Source organism: Amblyraja radiata, chromosome 11 (genome assembly GCF_010909765.2).
Source record: "Amblyraja radiata isolate CabotCenter1 chromosome 11, sAmbRad1.1.pri, whole genome shotgun sequence".
NCBI lineage: Eukaryota > Metazoa > Chordata > Chondrichthyes > Rajiformes > Rajidae > Amblyraja > Amblyraja radiata.
Genome location: NC_045966.1, coordinates 4175501 through 4196042, shown reverse-complemented (window position 1 = coordinate 4196042; position 20542 = coordinate 4175501). Strand labels below are relative to the sequence as shown.

At 48.7% G+C, this 20542-nt stretch overlaps 1 protein-coding gene across 5 annotated transcripts in view; it reads right to left on the bottom strand.

The window, feature by feature from the left end:
* The window catches only part of tenm2 (teneurin transmembrane protein 2), a 1259968-nt gene that overhangs the window by 225798 nt on the left and 1013628 nt on the right, over window positions 1-20542 (bottom strand). For all 5 annotated transcript variants that reach the window (XM_033029203.1, XM_033029204.1, XM_033029205.1 and 2 more), the window contains one exon: window positions 8554-8792. In XM_033029203.1, coding sequence (XP_032885094.1) covers window positions 8554-8792 — 239 coding nt within the window. The remainder of the gene's footprint in view (window positions 1-8553; window positions 8793-20542) is intronic.

Sequence of the window (20542 nt, the reverse complement as noted above, 5' to 3'; positions counted from 1 at the left end):
GATTGGGTGGAGGGGACTCAGTCTACCCCACGACAGAAGGGGGTGGAGTTGTACAGTTTGATAGCCACGGGGAAGAAGGATCTCCTGTGGCGTTCTGTGCTCCATCTTGGTGGAACCAGTCTGTTGCTGAAGGTGCTCCTCAGGTTGACCAGTGTATCACGGAGGGGGTGAGCCCTCTTGTCCAGGATGCTCCGCAGTTTGAGGAGCATCCTCCCCTCCAAGACCAACCTCCTTGGAGTTTTGCAAAATCATCGTAAACTTATATCTCAGGCGGTCATGGTTTACTATGAACAGACTGGATTAGTACTCAGTATTAGGCCAGCTCAGTATTTTCGCCTGCTGTTTTAGTGCTAATTCACTGGTTTTTTAATTGTGTGTTTAGGGCAGGCAGGAGGGGTTTAACAGATTCTTAAGTCATTTATAATATTTACCCACCACAGGAAACAGCATTTGACTCTGTTTTTTAAGAGTGACGATTTAATAATGGCTGGGTAATAACAGTTAAAGGGGCTGTCCCACTGTACGAGCTAATCCAAGAGCTCTCCCGAGTTTTAAAAATAAATCAAACTCGTGGTAAGCACGTAGAATGTACGTAGCGGGTACGTCGGAGGTCGGGGACGTCTCTTAGCGGCTCGTAACGCTAACGGCAGGTACTCGGGAAACGCGGTAAGCTCGTGAAGATTTTTCAACGTTGAAAAATGTCCACGAGGGCCCCGAGTACCGACGAGCGGCCATTACCGTAATTCTCCGAGTTCGAATCAGGGGAAACTCGGGAGAACTTCTTGAATTAGCTCGTACAGTGGGACAGGCCCCTTTACAATGGGGGGAGGAGTGAATGAACCATTCGCAGGGAAAGAAGCAGTTGCCAATTTTCCGTCTGAAGAGGCAGGCTGGCGGGCAGGCTGCAAGTGGTGGGAGTGGGGCCTAGTGTTCACTCTTCCCTTCACTCTGGGCTGAATTATTACAGGCCCGCACTTAGGGTTGCCACCTCGCTCCCAAATAAGGGACCAAAGGTCAAAATTAGGGACAAATTCCCGACGGCAATTCGTTGACCGACTGGGCCGTGGCTGGGGGAATGATGAGTTGGCCCCGGGTGCTGGACTGCGCACAAAGCCCAGCCGGCGGGCCAGCTGAGGAGTTTTGGCCCTGGGGGGCCGCGCGCAAAGTCCGGTGCTCCGTCCAACTCATGAACCGATGATCGGCCGTGAGAAGGAGGGGTGGTGGTGGTGGTGTCGGCGGTAAGCGAAGGTCCGAAGGTCGGACATCTGGCCGGGCTGCCGACCGACCGACGGGGCCACGGGCGAGGTGCTGCTGCTGCTGCTGCACTCCATGGGCTGCACTATGTCGGGACAGGTGAGGCGGGGCCGGACGTGGCGCTCCAACCTGACAGTCCCCTCGACCCGAGTAGTAGCGGTCAAATACGGGACAAGGGCGGTCCCGTACGGGACAAACCAATTTAGCCCAATATACGGGATGTCCCAGCTAATACGAGACAGTTGGCAACCCGACACTCACTCGTCAGCCGAAGGGAAGGTGGAAAATTAAATAACCTATCAAAAATACAACTACTGATGCTGCTAAAAATCTGGCTGTGATGGTGATGTTGGAATTTGATCTGACATCGTTCCTCACAAAAGGCACTTACTGCTTCAGACAGACCTCTCAGTGGGCAACTTCAGGCAGCAACTCTGGATGAAAGGAATGTGTGACTTTTCGGGTTAAGACCCTTCTTCAGTTCCGACCCAAAACGTCACCCATTCCTTCTCTCCACAGAGGCCGCCTGTCCCGCTGAGTTACTCTAGCATTTTTTGTCTATCTTCAGTGTAAACCAGCATCTGCAGTTCCTTCCTGCACGTTACTGCTGTGGAGTTGTCTGGTAACATCTCACTGAGAGCAATTATTCATCAAAGAATTCACTGTTATTATATTGTCAACTTTTTAAATCTTTGATTGCCTCCAATTAAGTCTTGGAATAACACAGCCACAAAGGGAATTTCTTTGATACTTAATAAGATGTTGTATTCTTGAAATAAAATAATTTAGAGTTATGGAGTCATAGAGTGAAACAGACAATAGACAATAGACAATAGATACAGCGCTGAAACAGGCCCTTCGGCCCATCGAGTCCGCGTGAACACTATCCTACACACACTAAGGACAATATTTCCACTATACCAAGCCAATTTACCTACAAACCTATACGTATTTGGAGTGTGGGAGGAACTGATGATCTCGGAGAAAACCCATGCAGGTCAATAGACAATAAACAATAGGTACAGGAGGAGGCCATTCAGCCCTTTGAGCCAGCATCGCCATTCAATGTGATCATGGCTGATCATCCTCAATCAGTACCCCATTCTCCCCTGACTCCGATATTTTTAAGAGTCCTATCTAGCTCTCCCTTGAAAGTATCCAGAGAACCCGCCTCCACCGCCCACCGAGGCAGGGAATTCCACTCTGAGGCACAGGCTCGTCAGGCCAACTTGCCCACACCGACCAACATATCCCATCCACACTAGTTCCACCTGCCTGCATTTAGCCCATATCCCTCTGAATAGTTTGGATGAGGAGAGGCTGTCTCCACTAGTGGGAAAGACTAGAACCAGAGGCCTCGGGTTAATTTCCGGGATGGCGGAACTGACATATGGTGAAAGAATGGATCGACTGGGCTTGTATTCACTGGAATCTAGAAGGATGAGAGGGCTTCTTCTGGAAACATATACAATTCTTAAGGGATTGGACAGGCCAGATGCAGGAAAAATGTTCTCACTGTGGGGGGAGTCCAGAACCAGGGGGTCACAGTTTAAGAATTAGGGGTTGGCCATTCAGGACTGAGATGAGGAAAAACGTTTTCACCCAGAGAGTTGTGAATCTGTGCAATTTGCTGCAGCAGAAGGCAGTGGAGGCCAATTCACTAGATTGATTCAAGAAAGAGTTGGATATAGCTCTTAGAGCTAACAGAATCAAGGGATATGGGGAGAATGCAGGAACGGGGTACTGATTTTGGATGATCAGCCATGATCACATTGAATGGTAGTGCAGGCTCGAAGGGCCGAATGGCCTACTCCTGCACCTATTTTCTATGTTTCTATAGCCTCAGAATTATAGGACGTTCCTAGTGGCGGCGCGGCTCTGGCTGCAGCGGCTCTCCGGCAGTCCTGTTTGTTTTGTGTTTTTTGGGTTGTTTATTTTTCGTTTTGGTTAGTCTAGTTTTGGTTTTTAGTTTGTGTTTTGGGGGGGGGGGGGGGGTTGAAACGGGGCTTGCTGGCTCTCCCTGCGGGGGAATGCGACTTTTTTGTCGTATTCCCCTTCTCTGCCTCCGTCTGCGCTGAGGCCTAATGGCGGAGCTGGCGACCTCGAGGCTCGGGAGGCAGAGCCCGCCAGGACTCGCACTGAGCTCGCTCCCGTGAGGACGGCCCGGCTCGGGGCTGGAACAGGGCTTTCGTGAGGGGCTGTGACGGCCGGCCCGAGGAAGGAACGGTGCTCCCGTCGGAGTAGCCGAGCTCGGGGAGGTACGGCGTTCCCAGCCCGAGGGAGGAGCGGCGCCCGGTCGGGGCGGCCCAGCCTGAGGGAGGAGCGGCGCCCAGTCGGGGCGGCCCAGCCTGAGGGAGGAGCGGTGCCCGGTCGGGGCGGCCTGGCGCGAGGGAGGAGCGGCACCCGGTCGGGGCGGCCTGGCCCGAGGGAGGAGCGGCGGCCTGGCGCGAGGCTGAGACGGTGGCAGTACTCACGTGAGGGCGATCCGGCTCGGGGCTGGAACGATGCTCCGGGGGCTGGGACGGCAGTTCTGGTGGCGGTGGCCTGAGACCGGGGGTTCGGCCACGGGCCAGCGGCTGCGTCAGCGGGTCTGGTGAGCGGCAGCTTCGACTACCCCGGGCCGCGGTGTTTGAGCCGCGAGGACAGGTTTTAACATCGCCCGGGGGGTATCGCCTCAGCGCAGAAGGAGAAGAGGAGGGAAGAGACTGCAGCCCTAAGACTTTTGCCTCCATCACAGTGAGGAGATGTTGGGTGGACTCACTGTGGTGGATGTTAATATGTGTTTATTGTTGTTTTTTATTGTATTGTATTATATGTATGACTGCTTAAATTTCGTTCAGACTTCGGTCTGGATGACAAATAAAAGGCTATTCTATTCTATTCTATTCTATTCTATGAGGAGGAATTTCTTTAGTCAGAGGGTGGTGAATCAGTGGAATTCATTGCCACAGATGGCTGTGGAGGCCAAGTCAGTGGATATTTCTAAGGCAGAGATAGATAGATTCCTCATTAGTACGGGTGTCAATGGTTATGGGGAGAAGGCAGGAGAATGGGGTTAGTTTAGGAGGGAGAGATAGATCAGCCATGATTGAATGACAGAGTGGACTAGATGGGCCAAACGGCCTAATTCTGCTCCTATCACTTATGAACATATCAACCTATCCTATCCATGTACATGTCCAAATGTTTCTTAAAATTTGATGACTATTTTCCTTTAGCTTGATGAATATGGAATAATAATTGAAATTCATAAAACCGTCCCATTTTTAATCACTTGATATTGATGAGTTGAAGAAACCGATTTTGCATGAAGGTACGTATTTTTTTATATCCAATTAATTTATTTGTAAGAACTATTTATAAATCTTTCATGACCAGAAAAAGCCGACAAAACCTCTCAATCGTACAGTTGGAGGCACATTTTAAGAATTAATTTGTAATTAAATATTTCTGTGGCAGGCGTATCTTAAAAGCATGTTTAGTTTTCACCTCCATAACAGTGTAGGTAATTGGTAATTGAAAATAAAGTTTCAGACACCTGATCCTTCTGAACAGGCCGAAGGATTAGTTTATCTTACTTTTGACAAATAGTTTTAAACTAATTGCCATTGCAATCGGGCCTTGAGGTTAAATAGATGGCATAGATGAGTTGGAAAGATTTGATTTCGCCATCAATCTTACGCAAGATGGCGGCATCAAATGGCCCACGGCGGGAACGCTACAGAAGGTTTGCTGTTTGAGGATATCCTTGATACGGAACCTCGCGAGGCTGCGGAACCCGCCGTGGCTGGGGCCCGGGTCGGTGCTGCCGAGCGCGGCAGGAGGGGAGCCGGCAGCGATTGTGGAACGGTCGGCGCGGCGGTCGATGGCGGCGTCGACCGACGGATGAGGACGGGACACGTGGAAGTGAGGACGCTGTTGCTGGGGGAAGGAACATAGGAAGAGTGAGGGGGGGGGGCCACCCTGAGTGGGGGTGGAACAAAGGGGACCCGGCAGGGGGGGGGGGGGGCGCCCTGAGGGAGGGGGGGGGAGAGGACAATGGGAATCTGGTGTGGGTGGGGGGGGGGGGGGAAACAAAGGGGGAACTGGCGGGGATGGGGTGGCTTTTGTAACTTTGTAAACGCCCTTTATGGGCGACCATTGATGCAAGCAAAGAATTTCACTGTGCCTTGTCACATGTGACTAGTGCTGGCTCAAAGGGCCGAATGGCCTACTCCTGCACCTACTGTCTATTGTCTAGAGTATTCAATTCAATTCAATTCCTTAAAGGTGAGGGTGGCACAGTGGGAGAGTTGTTGCCTTACAGCACCAAAGACCCGGTTTGATCCTGTCTACGGGGGCTGTCTGTACAGACTGCATGTTTTAGATTAGTTCAGAGATACAGCGCAGATACAGGCCCCGTGTCCCAACGACTCCGCGCCGACCAGCGATCACCCCATACACGAGCACTATCCTACACAACAGGGACAATTTACAATCTCACAAACCTGCACGTCTTTGGAGTGTGGGAGGAAACCGGAGCACCCGGTGAAAACCCACGCAAAGTACGTTCTCCTTGTGACCGTGTGGGTTTTCTCCGGGTGCTCCGGTTTCCTCCCACATTTCAAAGACGTGCGGGTATGTAGGTTATAGGGCTTCTATAACTAGTGTGCAACAGAACTAGTGTATGGGTGATCATTGGCCATTATGGACTTGGTGGGACAAAGGGGCCTGTTTCCACACAGTATCTCCAAACTAAACAAAACTAAAGCTGCCTAAGGCTTCGTAAATTTGAGGATATCCCCGACAACTCTCACCAACTTCTACAGATGCGCTGTAGAAAGCATCTTATCACGGTTTGAGAACAGCTCCATCCAAGACCGCAAGAAATTGCAGCGAATTGTGGACGCAGCCCAGACCGTCACACAAACCAACCTCCCTTCCATTGACTCCATCTCCACCTCACGCTGCCTCGGCAAGGCCAGCAGCATCATCAAGGACCAGTCTCACCCCGGTCACTCCCTCCTCTCCCCTCTCCAATCAGGCAAAAGGTACAGAAGCGTGAAAACGCACACCTCCAGATTCAGGGACAGTTTCTTCCCGGCTGTTATCAGGCGACTGAACCATCCTACCACAACCAGAGAGCTGTCCTGAACTACTATCTACCTCATTGGTGACCCTCGGATTATTCTTGATCGGACTTTGCTGGCTTTACCTTGCACTAAACGTTATTCCCTTATCCTGTATCTGTACACTGGAAATGCTCGATTGTAATCATGTATTGTCTTTCCGCTGACTTGATAGCACGCAACAAAAGCTTTTCACTGTACCGCGGTACACGTGACAATAAACTAGACTCATGTACTGAAAAGTGCACATTGGTGTGGTTCTAATCGAGGCAGAACAAATACTGCAAACTTGTTTCCACAGCTAACAATGGCCAGTTTCCTTTACCATAGTCACTTTTTCTGCATATCTTTCATTCATTTGTGCCATATCTCACTATATCATCGTCTTGGTTCTTGGTTTCTTGGTCCTCCAGAATATTCCAAATGGAATTTAAACTGGAGGTGGTGAAGGGAGGGCTTAAGCCAGAAAGGGTTATTGGGAAGAAAGAGCTACTTTAAATTTAGTTGCATCTGGTTGGGTAACTATAGTTGGGTGGAGATTATTCCATGCTTTAATTGTGCGGGGGAAGAACGAATTGCTGTACACATCTGTCTTTGTAGCTGGGATCACAAATTGGATCGAATGCCCTCGTCTGCTCCTAATTGGTTTGGGTTTGGTGTAGGTCTTGTAGTCTATGTCAAGCTGACCATTTAACATTTTGTAAAAACAGCTCAAACGGTCTGAAGTATATGTCTCGTTTCCATTTTCCCTGACTCTCAGTCTGAAAAGGATCTCGACCCAAAAGGTCACCTATTCCATCTCTCCAGAGATGCTGCCTGTCCTACTGAGTTTCTCCAGCATTTTATGTTCATAGAAACATAGAAACATAGACAATAGGTGCAGGAGTAGGCCATTCGGCCCTTCGAGCCTGCACCGCCATTCAATATGATCATGGCTGATCATCCAACTCAGTATCCTGTACCTGCCTTCTCTCCATACCCCATGTTGGCTCGAAGGGCCGAATGGCCTACTCCTGCACCTATTGTCTATTGTCAACTCCCCCTCCCATTCCCAATCTGACCTTTCCATCCTGGGCCTCCTCCACTGTCAGAGTGAGTCCCAGCGCAGATTGGAGGAACAACACCTCATATTTCGCTTGGGTAGTTTACGCCCCAGCGGTATAAACATTGACTTCTCCAACTTCAGATATCCCTTGCTTTCCCTCTCTCTCCATCCCCATCCCCTTTCCAGTTCTCCCACTAGTCTTACTGTCTCTGACTACATTATATCTCATTCCCGCCCCCTCCCCTGACATTAGTGAAGAAGGGTCCCGACCCGAAACGTCGCCTATTCCTTCTCTCCAGAGTTGCTGCCTCACCCGCTGAGTTACTCCAGCATTTTGTGTCTACCTTCAATGTTACCAGCATCTGCAGTTCTTTCTTACACATGTAGCAGGGTTTAGTGTGTCAGTGAGCCGTAAACTGGACTACTTGACTGCGGCAAATGCATATCATAAATGTCTGGTTAAGAAAGACAAATGCTGGAAGGGTTTTTGGAAGGGTACAGCAATACTAACGCTTAAAATGTGGATTGCAAGTATGTTGGACACCGCTCATCTTGAGGAAATGCGATTCCTCCTAATGGATAAATCAGACCAATTCATAACGAGTTGGTCTCCATTCGTCGCTTTTTTGGAATCATATGGTGCAACACAATTGTAAAAAATAACTGTTTCAGGACTGGACGAGGATTGGTCAAGATTATAAATAATGATCTCCTTTTCTTTTTTATTTTATTTTATTTTCTCTATTCTCTCTCTCAACTTTCTTCATTTACTCGTTTTCTTTTTTCACACACTATATATTTCACATCTTTCTATCCTTTACTATCTAACTTCTTTTTCTTATTCTAATCTTTTTTCAGTGTAACAAAAAAAAAAAAGAAGTTGTACATAAAATGTATTATGAAAATATATATTAAGCACTTTGGTGCAATATGACTGTACTTACTTCTAATAAAATAAAATATTAAAAAAAAAAAAAAAAAAAAGAAAGACAAATGCAGACTTGGTAGAGAAGGTGAGTGATAACCAAAGACTTTGCGAGTTCTCGCAGTAGAATGAGGCCATTCGGTCCATCAAGAGGCCAAACAATCTGCTGTCCCTTCCCAAACACCGCAAGTCTACATGAGATTTAAAGCAGAGATACGTACCGATGAAGTACGCCAGGAGAATGGCCAGGGTGATGGAGGCGGCAATGGAGCAGAGCGCCGCACATTTCCAGCTGCAGTACTTGGACGGTTTCTTGAGCTTAAAGGCGTTGCGGGAGAAGGTGCTTCTGGGCAGGAGCCGCGGGGGTGGGGAGTAGACGGTGCCGGATGTTAGAGGGTAGCCCGGCGACGAGGTGCTGAACAGAGGAGTCGTCCCAGAAGACGTCTTGAAGAGGAAGTGCCTGGAAGAGAGGAAGAACAATCTTCAGCCAGCAACCACACACAATCCAACACAACAACTGACTGACAAGAGAGAGCTGGATAGGGCGCTTGAAGATAGCGGAGTCAGGGGATACGGGGAGAAGGCAGGAACGGGGTACTGATTGTGGATGATCAGCCATGATCACATTGAATGGCGGTGCTGGTACGGAGGGCCGAATGGCCTACTCCTGCACCTATTGTCTTTTGACATATGATGAAAGAATGGGTCGACTGGGCTTGTATTCACTGGAATTTAGAAGAATGAGAGGAGATCTTATAGAAACATCAAATTCTTAACGGATTTAGTTTAGTTTATAGATACAGCGCGGAATCAGGCCCTTCGGCCCATCGGGTCCATGCCGACCAGCAAGCCCCGGACACTAACACTATCCTTCTCCCACTAAGGACAATTTTTTTTGCACGTATACCACGCCAATTAACTTGTAAACCTGTACATCTTTGGAATGTGGGAGGAAACCGAAGATCTCAGAGAAAACCCACGCAGGTCACGGGTAGAACGTACAAACTCCCTACAGACAGCGCCCGTAGTCAGGATCGATCCCGGGACTCTGGCGCTTTTTGGCAGCAACTCTACCATTTGGGACTGAGATGAGGAAAAACTTTTTCACCCAGAGAGTTGTGAATCAGTGGAATTTACTGACACAGAAGGCAGTGGAGGCCAATTCACTGTATATGTTTCCAAGAGAGAGTTAGATTGAGCTCTTAGGGTTAACGGAATCAAGGGATATGGGGAGAAGGCAGGAACGGGATACTGATTGGGGATGATCAGCCATGATCACATTGAATGGCGGTGCTGGCTCGAAGGGCCGTATGGCCTACTCCTGCACCTATTGTCTATAGAAACAAACACGACAGAAAAAGACACAAAGTACTGGAGTAATTCAGCGGGTCAGGCAGCGTCTTAGTTCATAAGATCTAGGAGCAGAATTAGGTCATCCGGCCCATGAAGTCTACTCCGCCATTCAGTCATGGGTGATCTATCTTTCCCTTTCTACCCCATTCTCCTGCCTTCTCCCTACAACTCCCAACACCTGAATCCGGCAATCTCTGCCTTAAAAATATCCATTGACTTGGCCTCCACAGTCTTCCGTTTAGAGATACAGCGCGGAAACAGGCCCACAAGTCCACACCGACTAGCGATGCCCGTACACTAACACTATCCTACACATGCGGTATAGTCTTTGCCAAGGACAATTAACCTACAAACCTGTACGTCTTTGGAGTGTGGGAGGAAACCGGAGCACCTGGAGAAACCCCACGTGGTCACGGGGAGAACGTACAAACTCCGTACGGACAGCAGCCGCAGTCAGGATATAAGCCGGGCCTCTGCTGCTGTGAGGCAGCAACTCTACCGTTGCGCCAACGTGCCACACGTGGATAGGCGACGTTTCAGGCCGGGACCCTTCTTACAATACAATACAATTTATTTGTCATTTGGACCCCGTTGAGGTCCAAACGAAATGTCGTTTCTGCAGCCATACATTACAAAACGAAATAGATCCGAGACACAACACAATTTACATAAACATCCATCACAGCGCTGTGATGGAAGGCAAAAACTTATCTCTCCACTGCACTCCCCCCCCCGATGTCAGAGTCAAAGTCAAAGCCCCCGGCTGGCGATGGCGATTGTCCCGCGGCCATTAAAGCCACGCCGGGTGATGCAAGGCCGGACACCGGGTCTTGGTGTTAGAGCCCCCGGCGTGCGCTCGCAAAGTCCCGAGGTCATTCCAAGCCGCGCGGAGCGATGGTAAGTACCCGCTCCAGCTGCTCTTCAACCCCGCAACTCGGGCGGGAGAAGTCTCCGCTGCGGAAGCCCCGAAAAGCGGTCTCCCTCCAGGGACCCGCGGGCTCCCGGTGCCGCCGTCCGCCAGACCCGCAGTTGCAGCCTCCGGAACTCCGGGGGTCGGGTGGCAGCAGCGTCCACCACCGCTCCACCCGCTCCGGACTCGGCCAGCCCCGTGACGGTGAGTAATCGGCAGCTCCGCAGCTGGAGCCCCAGGTCATTCCTGTTGGAGGCCGCTCCACGTTGCCCAGCCCCAACGACAACGGAGACCCGACATTCAGCCTGAATGTAATGGGGGAGACGCTGGAAGAGAGGGGGGGGGGGGGGGGGGGGGGGGGGGGGGGGGGGGGGGGGGGGCGGGACAAAGCCTGGCAAGTGATAGGTGGACACATGTGAGTGGGGAGAGGTGGTTTGGTTGGCAGTTAGTTGGGCAATGTCCAGGGATGAAAAGACAACAAGTGTGAGATAAGGAGCTGAGGAGATAGAAAAGGAGCGAATTGTGAATCTGGAGGAGGGAATAGGGGTGGGGAGAAGGGGAAACTGGGGGGGAGCGGGGGTTGGTGTTTGCAGGTTAATTACCTAATATTTTAGAATTCAATCTTCATACCATTAGGTTCTAAGTGGAACATGTGGTCTTGGGTGGCACGGTGGCGCAGCGGTAGAGTTGCTGCCTCACAGCGCCAGAGACCTGGGTTCGATCCCGACTACGGGTGCTGTCTGTACGAAGTTTGTACGTTCTCCCCGTGACCTGCGTGGGTTTCCTCCAGGTGCTCCGGTTCCCTCCCGCGTCCCAAAGGCGTGCAGGCTACAGAAACGACATTTCGCTTCCGTCAATTGTAAATTGTCCCTAGTGTGTGTAGGATAGAACTAGTGTACAGTGCGATCGCTGGTCGGCACGGACTGGGTGGGCCGAATGGCCTGTTTCTGCACTGTATCTCCAAATCAAAGTAAAGGCAATGCAGAAAAACGTGCCAATTTTTTTAATGAATTACATTTTCACCTTAGTAATCTTAATTTGTTTTTAACAGGAAATTATAATCGTATTTTCAGAAAGCTCTTTGTATTGTATTGTAAACGGTACAAAAACTGTTTATTTTTTTATTTTTTAGTGTGAGGTTTGCTTGTTGCGTTAAACAGAGAAAAATAGACAATAGGTGCAGGTGTCGGCCATTCGGCCCTTCGAGCCAGCACCGCCATTCAATGTGATCATGGCTGATCATCCCCAATCAGTACCCCGTTCCTGCCTTCTCCCCATATCCCCTGACTCCACTATCTTTAAGAGCCCTATCTAGCTCTCCCTTAAAAGTATCATAGAAACATAGAAAAGGTGCAGGAGTAGGTAGTTCGAGCCTGCACCGCCATTCAATATGATCATGGCTGATCATCCAACTCAGTATCCCGTACCTGCCTTCTCTCCATACCCCCTGATCCCTTTAGCCACAAGGGCCACATCTAACTCCCTCTTAAATAAAGCCAATGAACTGGCCTCAACTACCTTCTGTGGCAGAGAATTCCAGAGATTCACCACTCTCTGTGTGAAAAATGTTTTCCTCATCTCGGTCCTAAAAGATTTCCACCTTATCCTTAAACTGTGACCCCTTGTTCTGGACTTCCCCAAGTGAACCGGCCTCTGAGGCAGAGAATGATGAACATGGTTGTTATGAAACTGTGCACATTGCCATCCAGATTGGTGGTAAAAGAGTTGGGTCAATTATCCAGTGATAGAGAGACTTAGTTTGTAATGTCACAGCCGCGGCGCACTTCATTCGACGTGTACCGAGGGAATGCTGGATCTTAGAGAGAAGCGTTGGGCAAAGTCCAAATGAAGCAGATTCATATTCACTCCACGGAGCGAGCAACATCTTGCTCAGACATGTAATGTCACGCAGCTTCATTCTAGATGTTTACACAGCCAGTTCAAGCAAAGAAAATCTGTCGCTGGTGCCAAGTAATTTTACACCTGTAAAACTGAAGATGACAGAGATTGGTAAAGGGGCTAACTTGCCGCCTCTTGTGTCTCGGAGAGGCTAATCCTGCAGGCTGGAGTCGGACGTTCCGAACGGCTAGCGTTTGTAGACTCGCGTGCTGTAGAGCGCTGGAGTCCAACTGGGCGCCAGATGGCGTCACGGCTTGCCCTACTCTCCACGCGGGCTCTCAGTGGGGGGCCAGCCCTCGATGGGATCTGCCAACATTATTATTCTAGATTATGTGTAGGGAACTGCAGATGCTGGTTTTATTCGAAGGTAGACACAAAATGCTGGAGTAACTCAGCGGGACAGGCAGCATCTCTGGAGAGAAGGAATGGGTGACGTTTCAGGTCGAGACCCTTCTTCAGACTTCTGGATTTGTATAGTTTAGAGATACAGCGCGAATAGAGGCCCTTCGGCCCACCGAGTCCGCGTCGACCAGCGATCAGAATGAAAGGACCTTCTTTTAGGAAGGAGATGAGGAGAAATGTCTTTAGTCAGAGGGTGGTGAATCTGTGGAATTCTTTGCCACAGAAGGCTGTGGAGGCCACAAGTCAGTGGATATATTTAAGGCAGAGGAAGATAGATTCTTGATTAGTTCGGGTGTCAGGGGATATGGTGGATGCAGCAGGAGAATGCGGTTAGGACGGAGATAAAAATGCTGTAGGAACTCAGCGGAAAAAGAAAGGAAGAGGCGGAGACAGTGGGCTGAGGGAGAGCTGGGAAGGGGAGGGGAAGAGGGAGAAAACAAAGACTTTGGGACGACAGATGGCACAATGGGCTAAGTGTTCGGCTGGCAACCGGAAGGTAGTCGGTTCGAATCCCGCTTGGAGTGCATACTGTCGTTGTGTCCTTGGGCAAGACACTTCACCCACCTTTGCCTGTGTGTGAATGTGTGTGAGTGATTGGTGGTGGTCGGAGGGGCCGTAGGCGCAGATTGGCAGCCACGCTTCCGTCAGTCTGCCCCAGGGCAGCTGTGGCTGCAGAAGTAGCTTACCACCACCGAGTGTGACTGAGGAGTGAATGAATAATGCGATGTAAAGCGCCTTGAGTATTAGAAAGGCGCTATATAAATCCCATCCATTATCATTATTACAAAGACTATCTGAAATTGGAGAAGTCAATGTTCATACCACTGGGGTGTAAATTACCCAAGCGAAATATGAGGAAGAGATAGATCAGCCATGATTGAATGGCGGCGTAGACTTGATGAATGGCCTAATTCTACTATGACCTTATGACCTTAAAATATCAGTAGGTTAATTGGCCCTCTAAGTGTGCAAGGAGCGGATGTGAAAGGGGGATAACATAGAACTAGTGTGAACGGGAGTTCGATGCTCGGCACCGACTCGGTGGGCCGAAGGGCCTGGTTCTACGCTGCATCTTTTAATCAATTCAATCAATTTAACATCATTAATTCTTTCTAAGCATTTAAATTCTTATTGATGTGATGATCATAGAGGCAACACCTGATGGAGCAGAATATTTGCTGTGCTGGCACTATGGGATGGATGCTGGATTATCTAAGATTTACTGGGCTGTTTTTATGTTAAACTCACTGTTTTTTTAGAGATCAAAGTTTTTTTTAAACTAATTGCAGTGTGCACTGATGTTCACTTGTGTTTTTTTTACACACTGTCTTACCGGTCTGCAGAATGTTAAGTGTGATTTAAGTACAATGTCTGTTTTTTTAATGTGCTTGTACGAGTCGAGGTGTCCCGAGATGCTGCTGCAAGCAAGATTTTCATTACACCGTACTTATGGCAACATACTCGAAAAAAGACACAGAGTGCTGGAGTAACTCAGCGGGTCAGGCAGCATCTGTGGAGAACATGGATAGGTGACGTTTCACAGAGTGCTGGAGTAACTCAGCAGGTCAGGCAGCATCTATGGAGAACATGGATAGGTGACGTTTCACAGAGTGCTGGAGTAACTCAGCGGGTCAGGCAGCATCTGTGGAGAACATGGATAGGTGACGTTTCACAGAGTGCTGGAGTAACTCAGCGGGTCAGGCAGCATCTGTGGAGAACATGGATAGGTGACGTTTCACAGAGTGCTGGAGTAACTCAGCAGGTCCGGCAGCATCTATGGTGAACGTGGATAAACAACGTTTTGAGTCGGGGTCTTTCTTCAGACCCGAAACGTCACCCATTCGTGTTCTCCAAAGACGCTGCCTGACCCGCTGAGTTACTGAAGTACATGGTGTTTATTATTTTAGCAAACCGGCATCTGCAGTTGCTTGTGTGTGCAGTATAGTTCAGTTTACTATTGCCACATGTACGATAAGCATTAAGTTGCGAGCTATCCAGTTTGTGAAGAGACTACATATGATTACAATCTAGCTGTCCACAATGTATGGATACATGTATAACATTCAGTGCAAGATAAAGTCCAGTTCAATATACTCCACTTGACTTGAAAATTGTGCATTCACTCTGATCCTGGTCGGTTAGAAATGCGTGTGGCCCTCAACCAGAATTTGCTATCTGAGATATAGTTTAGAGATACAGCACGGAAACAGGCCCTTCAGCCCACTGAGTCCATGCCGACCAGTGATCCCGGTACACTAGATCTATCCTACATACTGGGTACATTTTACAGTTTTTACCAATGTAATTAACCTACGAACCTGCGCGTCCATGGAGTGTGGGGGGAAACCGGAGCACCCGGAGAAAACCCACGCAGGTCACGGGGAGAACGTACATACACCGCACAGACAGCACCTGTGGTCGGGTTCGAAATGCCGCCCCATCTTGCCGAAGAGCAAGATACCTGCCCACCTGTAGTCACCTGACCCAGGTGTGTCTTGCCCACCACCCTAGTACAGACGTCCCTCCACGGGCGGGTGTCATTTTCAGCGGGGGGGGAGGGGGGCGCAGGGTGTGACTACACCACAGTTGTCCCGATGTCCCCAAACCCTGACTCCCCCTGGCATCTGACAAAGACCTTGGAAATGCTTTTAAACATGTAATTGGCAGGGACATTAAAAATAATATTCCAATAAACTCACTGTAACTTCAAAACAAAAATTGTATTAGAGAATACATTTAATTACAAGCACCTTGAGGCACTAGAAATTAATTAAAAACGATGAAAACCAAACACACACACACTGCCTGGGGTATCTGCACTTATTCAAGGCATGGAATCAAGCGATGAGTTGATGGGTCCTGAAATAAATGGGATAGGTCACTGTCCTTATGTTAATGTTGACCAACTTAGACACCATAAAATGGAGGATCCCTGCATTGGTCAGAATTGCTTAACCTTTGTCAGTGGAAATTTACAGGCTGTGGATGGCGCCGACCAGTCTGGGCATCAGATTGATATGTAAGGCTGAAGGATCCAGGTGTCTCTTCATTTCCCCTTCATTGATAAAATGTATATAATCCCTGCAAACAAACTTAAATGCATAAAATTGATGCAAGTGCCTTGTATATATTGTAAATAATGTTGCACAGCAGTTACCCTGTTAAGTGTTGATTGGTTAAAATGTTAAGCCCTGTCTGGTTTGTTTGGATTCCAGGGTAAATGTTGCATTATTCAGGTTCTGTTAGCTTCTTCTGGAAGCTTCTCTTGCAACAATCTAATGGGAATTCTGTTATTGGTCTGTGCAACTGTCAATAATGTATCACTGTAATTTGTTATGTTTGATTGGATTGTAAACAGACCACCCTTCTGCAGATCGGCCCCTCAAGGTTCGGGGATCTATAAAAGGCCGGGCCCACGAGGTTCTTTGTCGATCTTCTGGAAGAGCGCTTGGGACTGCGTGACCTTTTGGAGTGTCTCTGCTTGCACGAGGCTGAAGGGCTTGGCCAGGCAGATACAAAGATTGAACCCGCGCTTGTTTAGGTTTCGTATAGGGGAATTTGTTGTTCAATCCAAAAATGAAGTTTAGTTGTTCCAGCGCTTGAATCAGTGTTTTATTGACTGAACTAGACTGGTGGGGAAGCTTAGAAGAGGGTACACAAAATTGCTGGGGAAACTCAGCGGGTGCAGCAGCATCTATGGAGCGAAGGAAATGGGCGACGTTTCGGGCCGAAACCCTTCTTCAGAAGAGCTTAGAAGAGCTTATTTACACTTAAAGCAAAAACTCCCGGCTGTGAAGTTACAGTGGCAGGTACAAAACACCTGGAGTATTGTGTGCAGTTTTGGTCCCTTAATTTGAGGAAGGACATTCTTGCTATTGAGGGACTGCAGCGTAGGTTTACAAGGTTAATTCCCGGGATGGTGGGACTGTCATATGCTGAGAGAATGGAGCAGCTGGGCTTGTACACTCTGGAGTTTAGAAGGATGAGAGGAGATCTCATTGAAACATATAAGATTGTTAAGGGCTTGGGCACGCTAGAGGTAGGAAACATGTTCTCGATGTTGGGGGAGTCCAGAACCAGGGGCCACAGTTTCAGAATACGGGGAAACACTTTTTCTTACAGAGAGTGGTGAGTCTGTGGAATTCTCTGCCTCAGAGGGCGGTGGAGGCCGGTTCTCTGGATGTTTTCAAGAGAGAGCTAGAGAGCACCATTCGGCCCTTCGAACCCGCACAGCCATTCAATATGATCATGGCTGATCATCCAGAATCAGTACCCCGTTCCTGCCTTCTCCCCATATCCCTTGATTCCGTTGGCCCTAAGAGCTGTATCTAACTCTCTCTCTCGTACTGTATGTGTTGTGTGGCCTATTAGGATGGGAGAAATTCACTGATCGGGGGGGTCAACATCATCATTCACCAGCTATCAATGCCTTTCTAGAGTTAAGGGCCTGTCCCACTTAGGTGATTTTTTAGGTGACTACAGGCAACTAGCCTGTTGTCACATGGTCGCCAGGGTGTTGCCTGTATGGCCGTGTCTTTCTGGTCGCCGCTGGATTTTCAGCATGTTCAAAAATTTTTGGCGACAGTGGGTTTGACGCCAATGAGCGTAGCTTGACTTTTCCTGACGTAGGCGCTGTCGTAGTTGTCGCCAGGTTAACGTAGGTTGTCGCCGGTACTGACTTTGGTGAATTCCATTGGCGACTACCTACGTCAACCTACGTCAACCGGCGACAGGTACCGGCGACTGAATTGTCTTCAGTTGTCGCCGACAGGGTCGTTGCTTGTCATAGCTTGTCGCGGGTGGACGCAGATTGTCATAGGTGTGGTCGTTGGTGGACGTCCTAATGGGTCGCCGGTTGTCGGTAGCTTGCCGTAGCTTGCCGTAGCTTGCCGTCGACTAGGTGGTAGGTTGTTGTAGACATTGTCGGAGGGGGGGTCCAGTCCCCAGTTTTCCAGCAACCTGCTACGACTATGACAGTCGCCGGCAGTCGCCTAAATCATCGCCTCAGTGGGACAGGGCCCTACACGCAATTTGAAAAGACCCTGAGAATATCCCATTGCATTAATTTTTCACTATGTTGGGGAACATTTTTACCCTCATGGAATGGCTGTCGTATCCGTTCAGGATTAGTTAGCTGCTTGCAATAACATGGTGACAACGAAAGCTGGACTCTATTCACGAAGCTGACAGCTTTTGTTTGTGTCAATGATTAGTGTTGGGTCTGCTGCCATTTCCCCACATACAGAATGTCAGGCGGTTCCAGTGTGAGTCAATACACAGAGATTGATGGACCCACACACGGCAGACAACTGCGGCAACAGCAGTAGTCGGCTCCTCAGCGATTCGACTGTAACATTACTGGTAGTTCCGTCAACACGGAAGGCAGAACAGTACATCGCAGGAACAGGCCCTTCAGCCCACAAGAAGTTCATAAAGGGCCTGTCCCACTTGGCGATTTTTCCGTCGACTGCCGGCAACATTGACCGACGTATCAGGCCACCGGAAAATTTGCGGCGGATACGGCGTGACGACGTATTGACGCGCGCCGTTTTTTCAAGTGTCGCAACATTTTTGTTCTCGCCGCTGGAGTTTGAAATGTTCAAAATCTTTTGTCAACACCAATAATAACGCCGGCAGTCGTCGAAAAAAATCAGCAAGTGGGACAGGCCCTTAAGTCACCGGGGCGGCACCGTGGCGCAGCGGTAGAGTCGCTGCCTCACAGCGCCCGAGACGCGGGTTCGATCCCGACTCTGGGTGCTGTCTGTACAAACCTTTCTGTCCTGGGCCTCCTCCATGGTCAGAGTGAGGCCCAGTGCAAATTGGAGGAACAGCACCTCGTATTGCGCTTGTGTCAGGCAGCATCTGTGGAGAACATGGATAGGTGACGTTTCGGGTTCGGGTCTGAAGAAGGGTCTGGACGCTGATTGTCTTTCCGTTGACCGGTTAGCACGGAACAAACGCTTTTCACTGTACTTTGGTACACGTGACATTTAACTAAACTGAACTGACTGGAAACGGCATTAATTCGAGTTTCTCCAGAGATGCTGCCTGACGCGCTGAGTTACTCCAGCACTCTGTGAAACGTCACCTATCCATGTTCTCCACAGATGCTGCCTGACCCGCTGAGTTACTCCAGCACTCTGTGAAACGTCACCTATCCATGTTCTCCAGAGTTGCTGCCTGACCCGCTGAGTTACTCCAGCACTCTGTGAAACTCCGCCATTCAATAATTGCTGATCTATCTCTCCCTCCTAACCCCATTCTCCTGCCTTCTCCCCATAACCCGACACCAACTTGGTAAACCAGCATCTGCAGTTTCTTCCTCATCAGGTAATTAACCAATTCCATTGTGCAAAGGGCCACTGAAACACAAAAATGTGCAATTCTAGTCAAAGAAACTAGAATGCATCACGCACTTTACGTAAGCACTGAAGAAGGGTTTCGGCCCGAAACATCGCCTATTTCCTTCGCTCCATAGATGCTGTCTCACCCGCTGAGTTTCTCCAGCACTTTTGTCTACTTCTACTTCTAAAACTTCTACAGGTGCACAGTCGAGAGCATACTGACCGGTTGCATCGTGGCTTGGTTCGGCAATTTGAGCGCCCTGGAGAGGAAAAGACTACAAAAAGTAGTAAACACTGCCCAGTCCATCATCGGCTCTGACCTTCCTTCCATCGAGAGGATTTATCGCAGTCGCTGCCTCAAAAAGGCTGGCAGTATCATCAAAGACCCACACCATCCTGGCCACACACTCATCTCCCTGCTACCTTCAGGTAGAAGGTACAGGAGCCTGAAGACTGCAACGTCCAGGTTCAGGAATAGCTACTTCCCCACAGCCATCAGGCTATTAAACCTGGCTCGGACAAAACTCTGATTATTAATAACCACTTTCTGTTATTTGCACTTTACCAGTTTATTTATTCATGTGTGTATATATTTATATCATGGTATATGGACACACTGATCTGTTTTGTAGTAAATGCCTACTGTGTTCTGTGTGCTGAAGCAAAGCAAGAATTTCATTGTCCTATACAGGGACACATGACAATAAACTCACTTGAACTTGAACTTGAACTACTCACGGAAGCGTTGCTTTACCAGCTGGTTTGTGGAGAGGAACTATACAAGTAAAGGAAAACACTGTGAACCTTTCTGGGGAGAAGGGTGAAATTAATTGCTTTTCACAACTAATTCTCTCCGGTCTGTTGATATGTATTTTATTTTCATAAAAAATGCCTTAATTGTGTGTTTAGTATAATTGAAAGAAAAATGAAAAGAAAAATACTCTCAATACTCCTGTCAACACTTGGCTGAAATTAATTTAAAATGATTTGCAAAGTTCTTTTCACAACACTGATTCCCTCTGCCCAATTATAGTTAAAAGCAGAAAGTATTGATGCTTACTATTTCACTGGCTTTGAAAGTTTTTATAAGCAGCAATTATTTTAATTGATAGTCTATACTCTTGATTCAAACATGATCCTTGAACCTTGGCCGTGACTTGGAATCCAACCAAGACGACAAGTTGCCTATTAGCTTTGCGCTGTAAAAGTGGGATGATAAATTGAGTAGAGTTGAGTTGAGTAAAGGCTGGCAGCATCATCAAGGACCCACACCATCCTGGCCACGCACTCATCTCCCCGCTA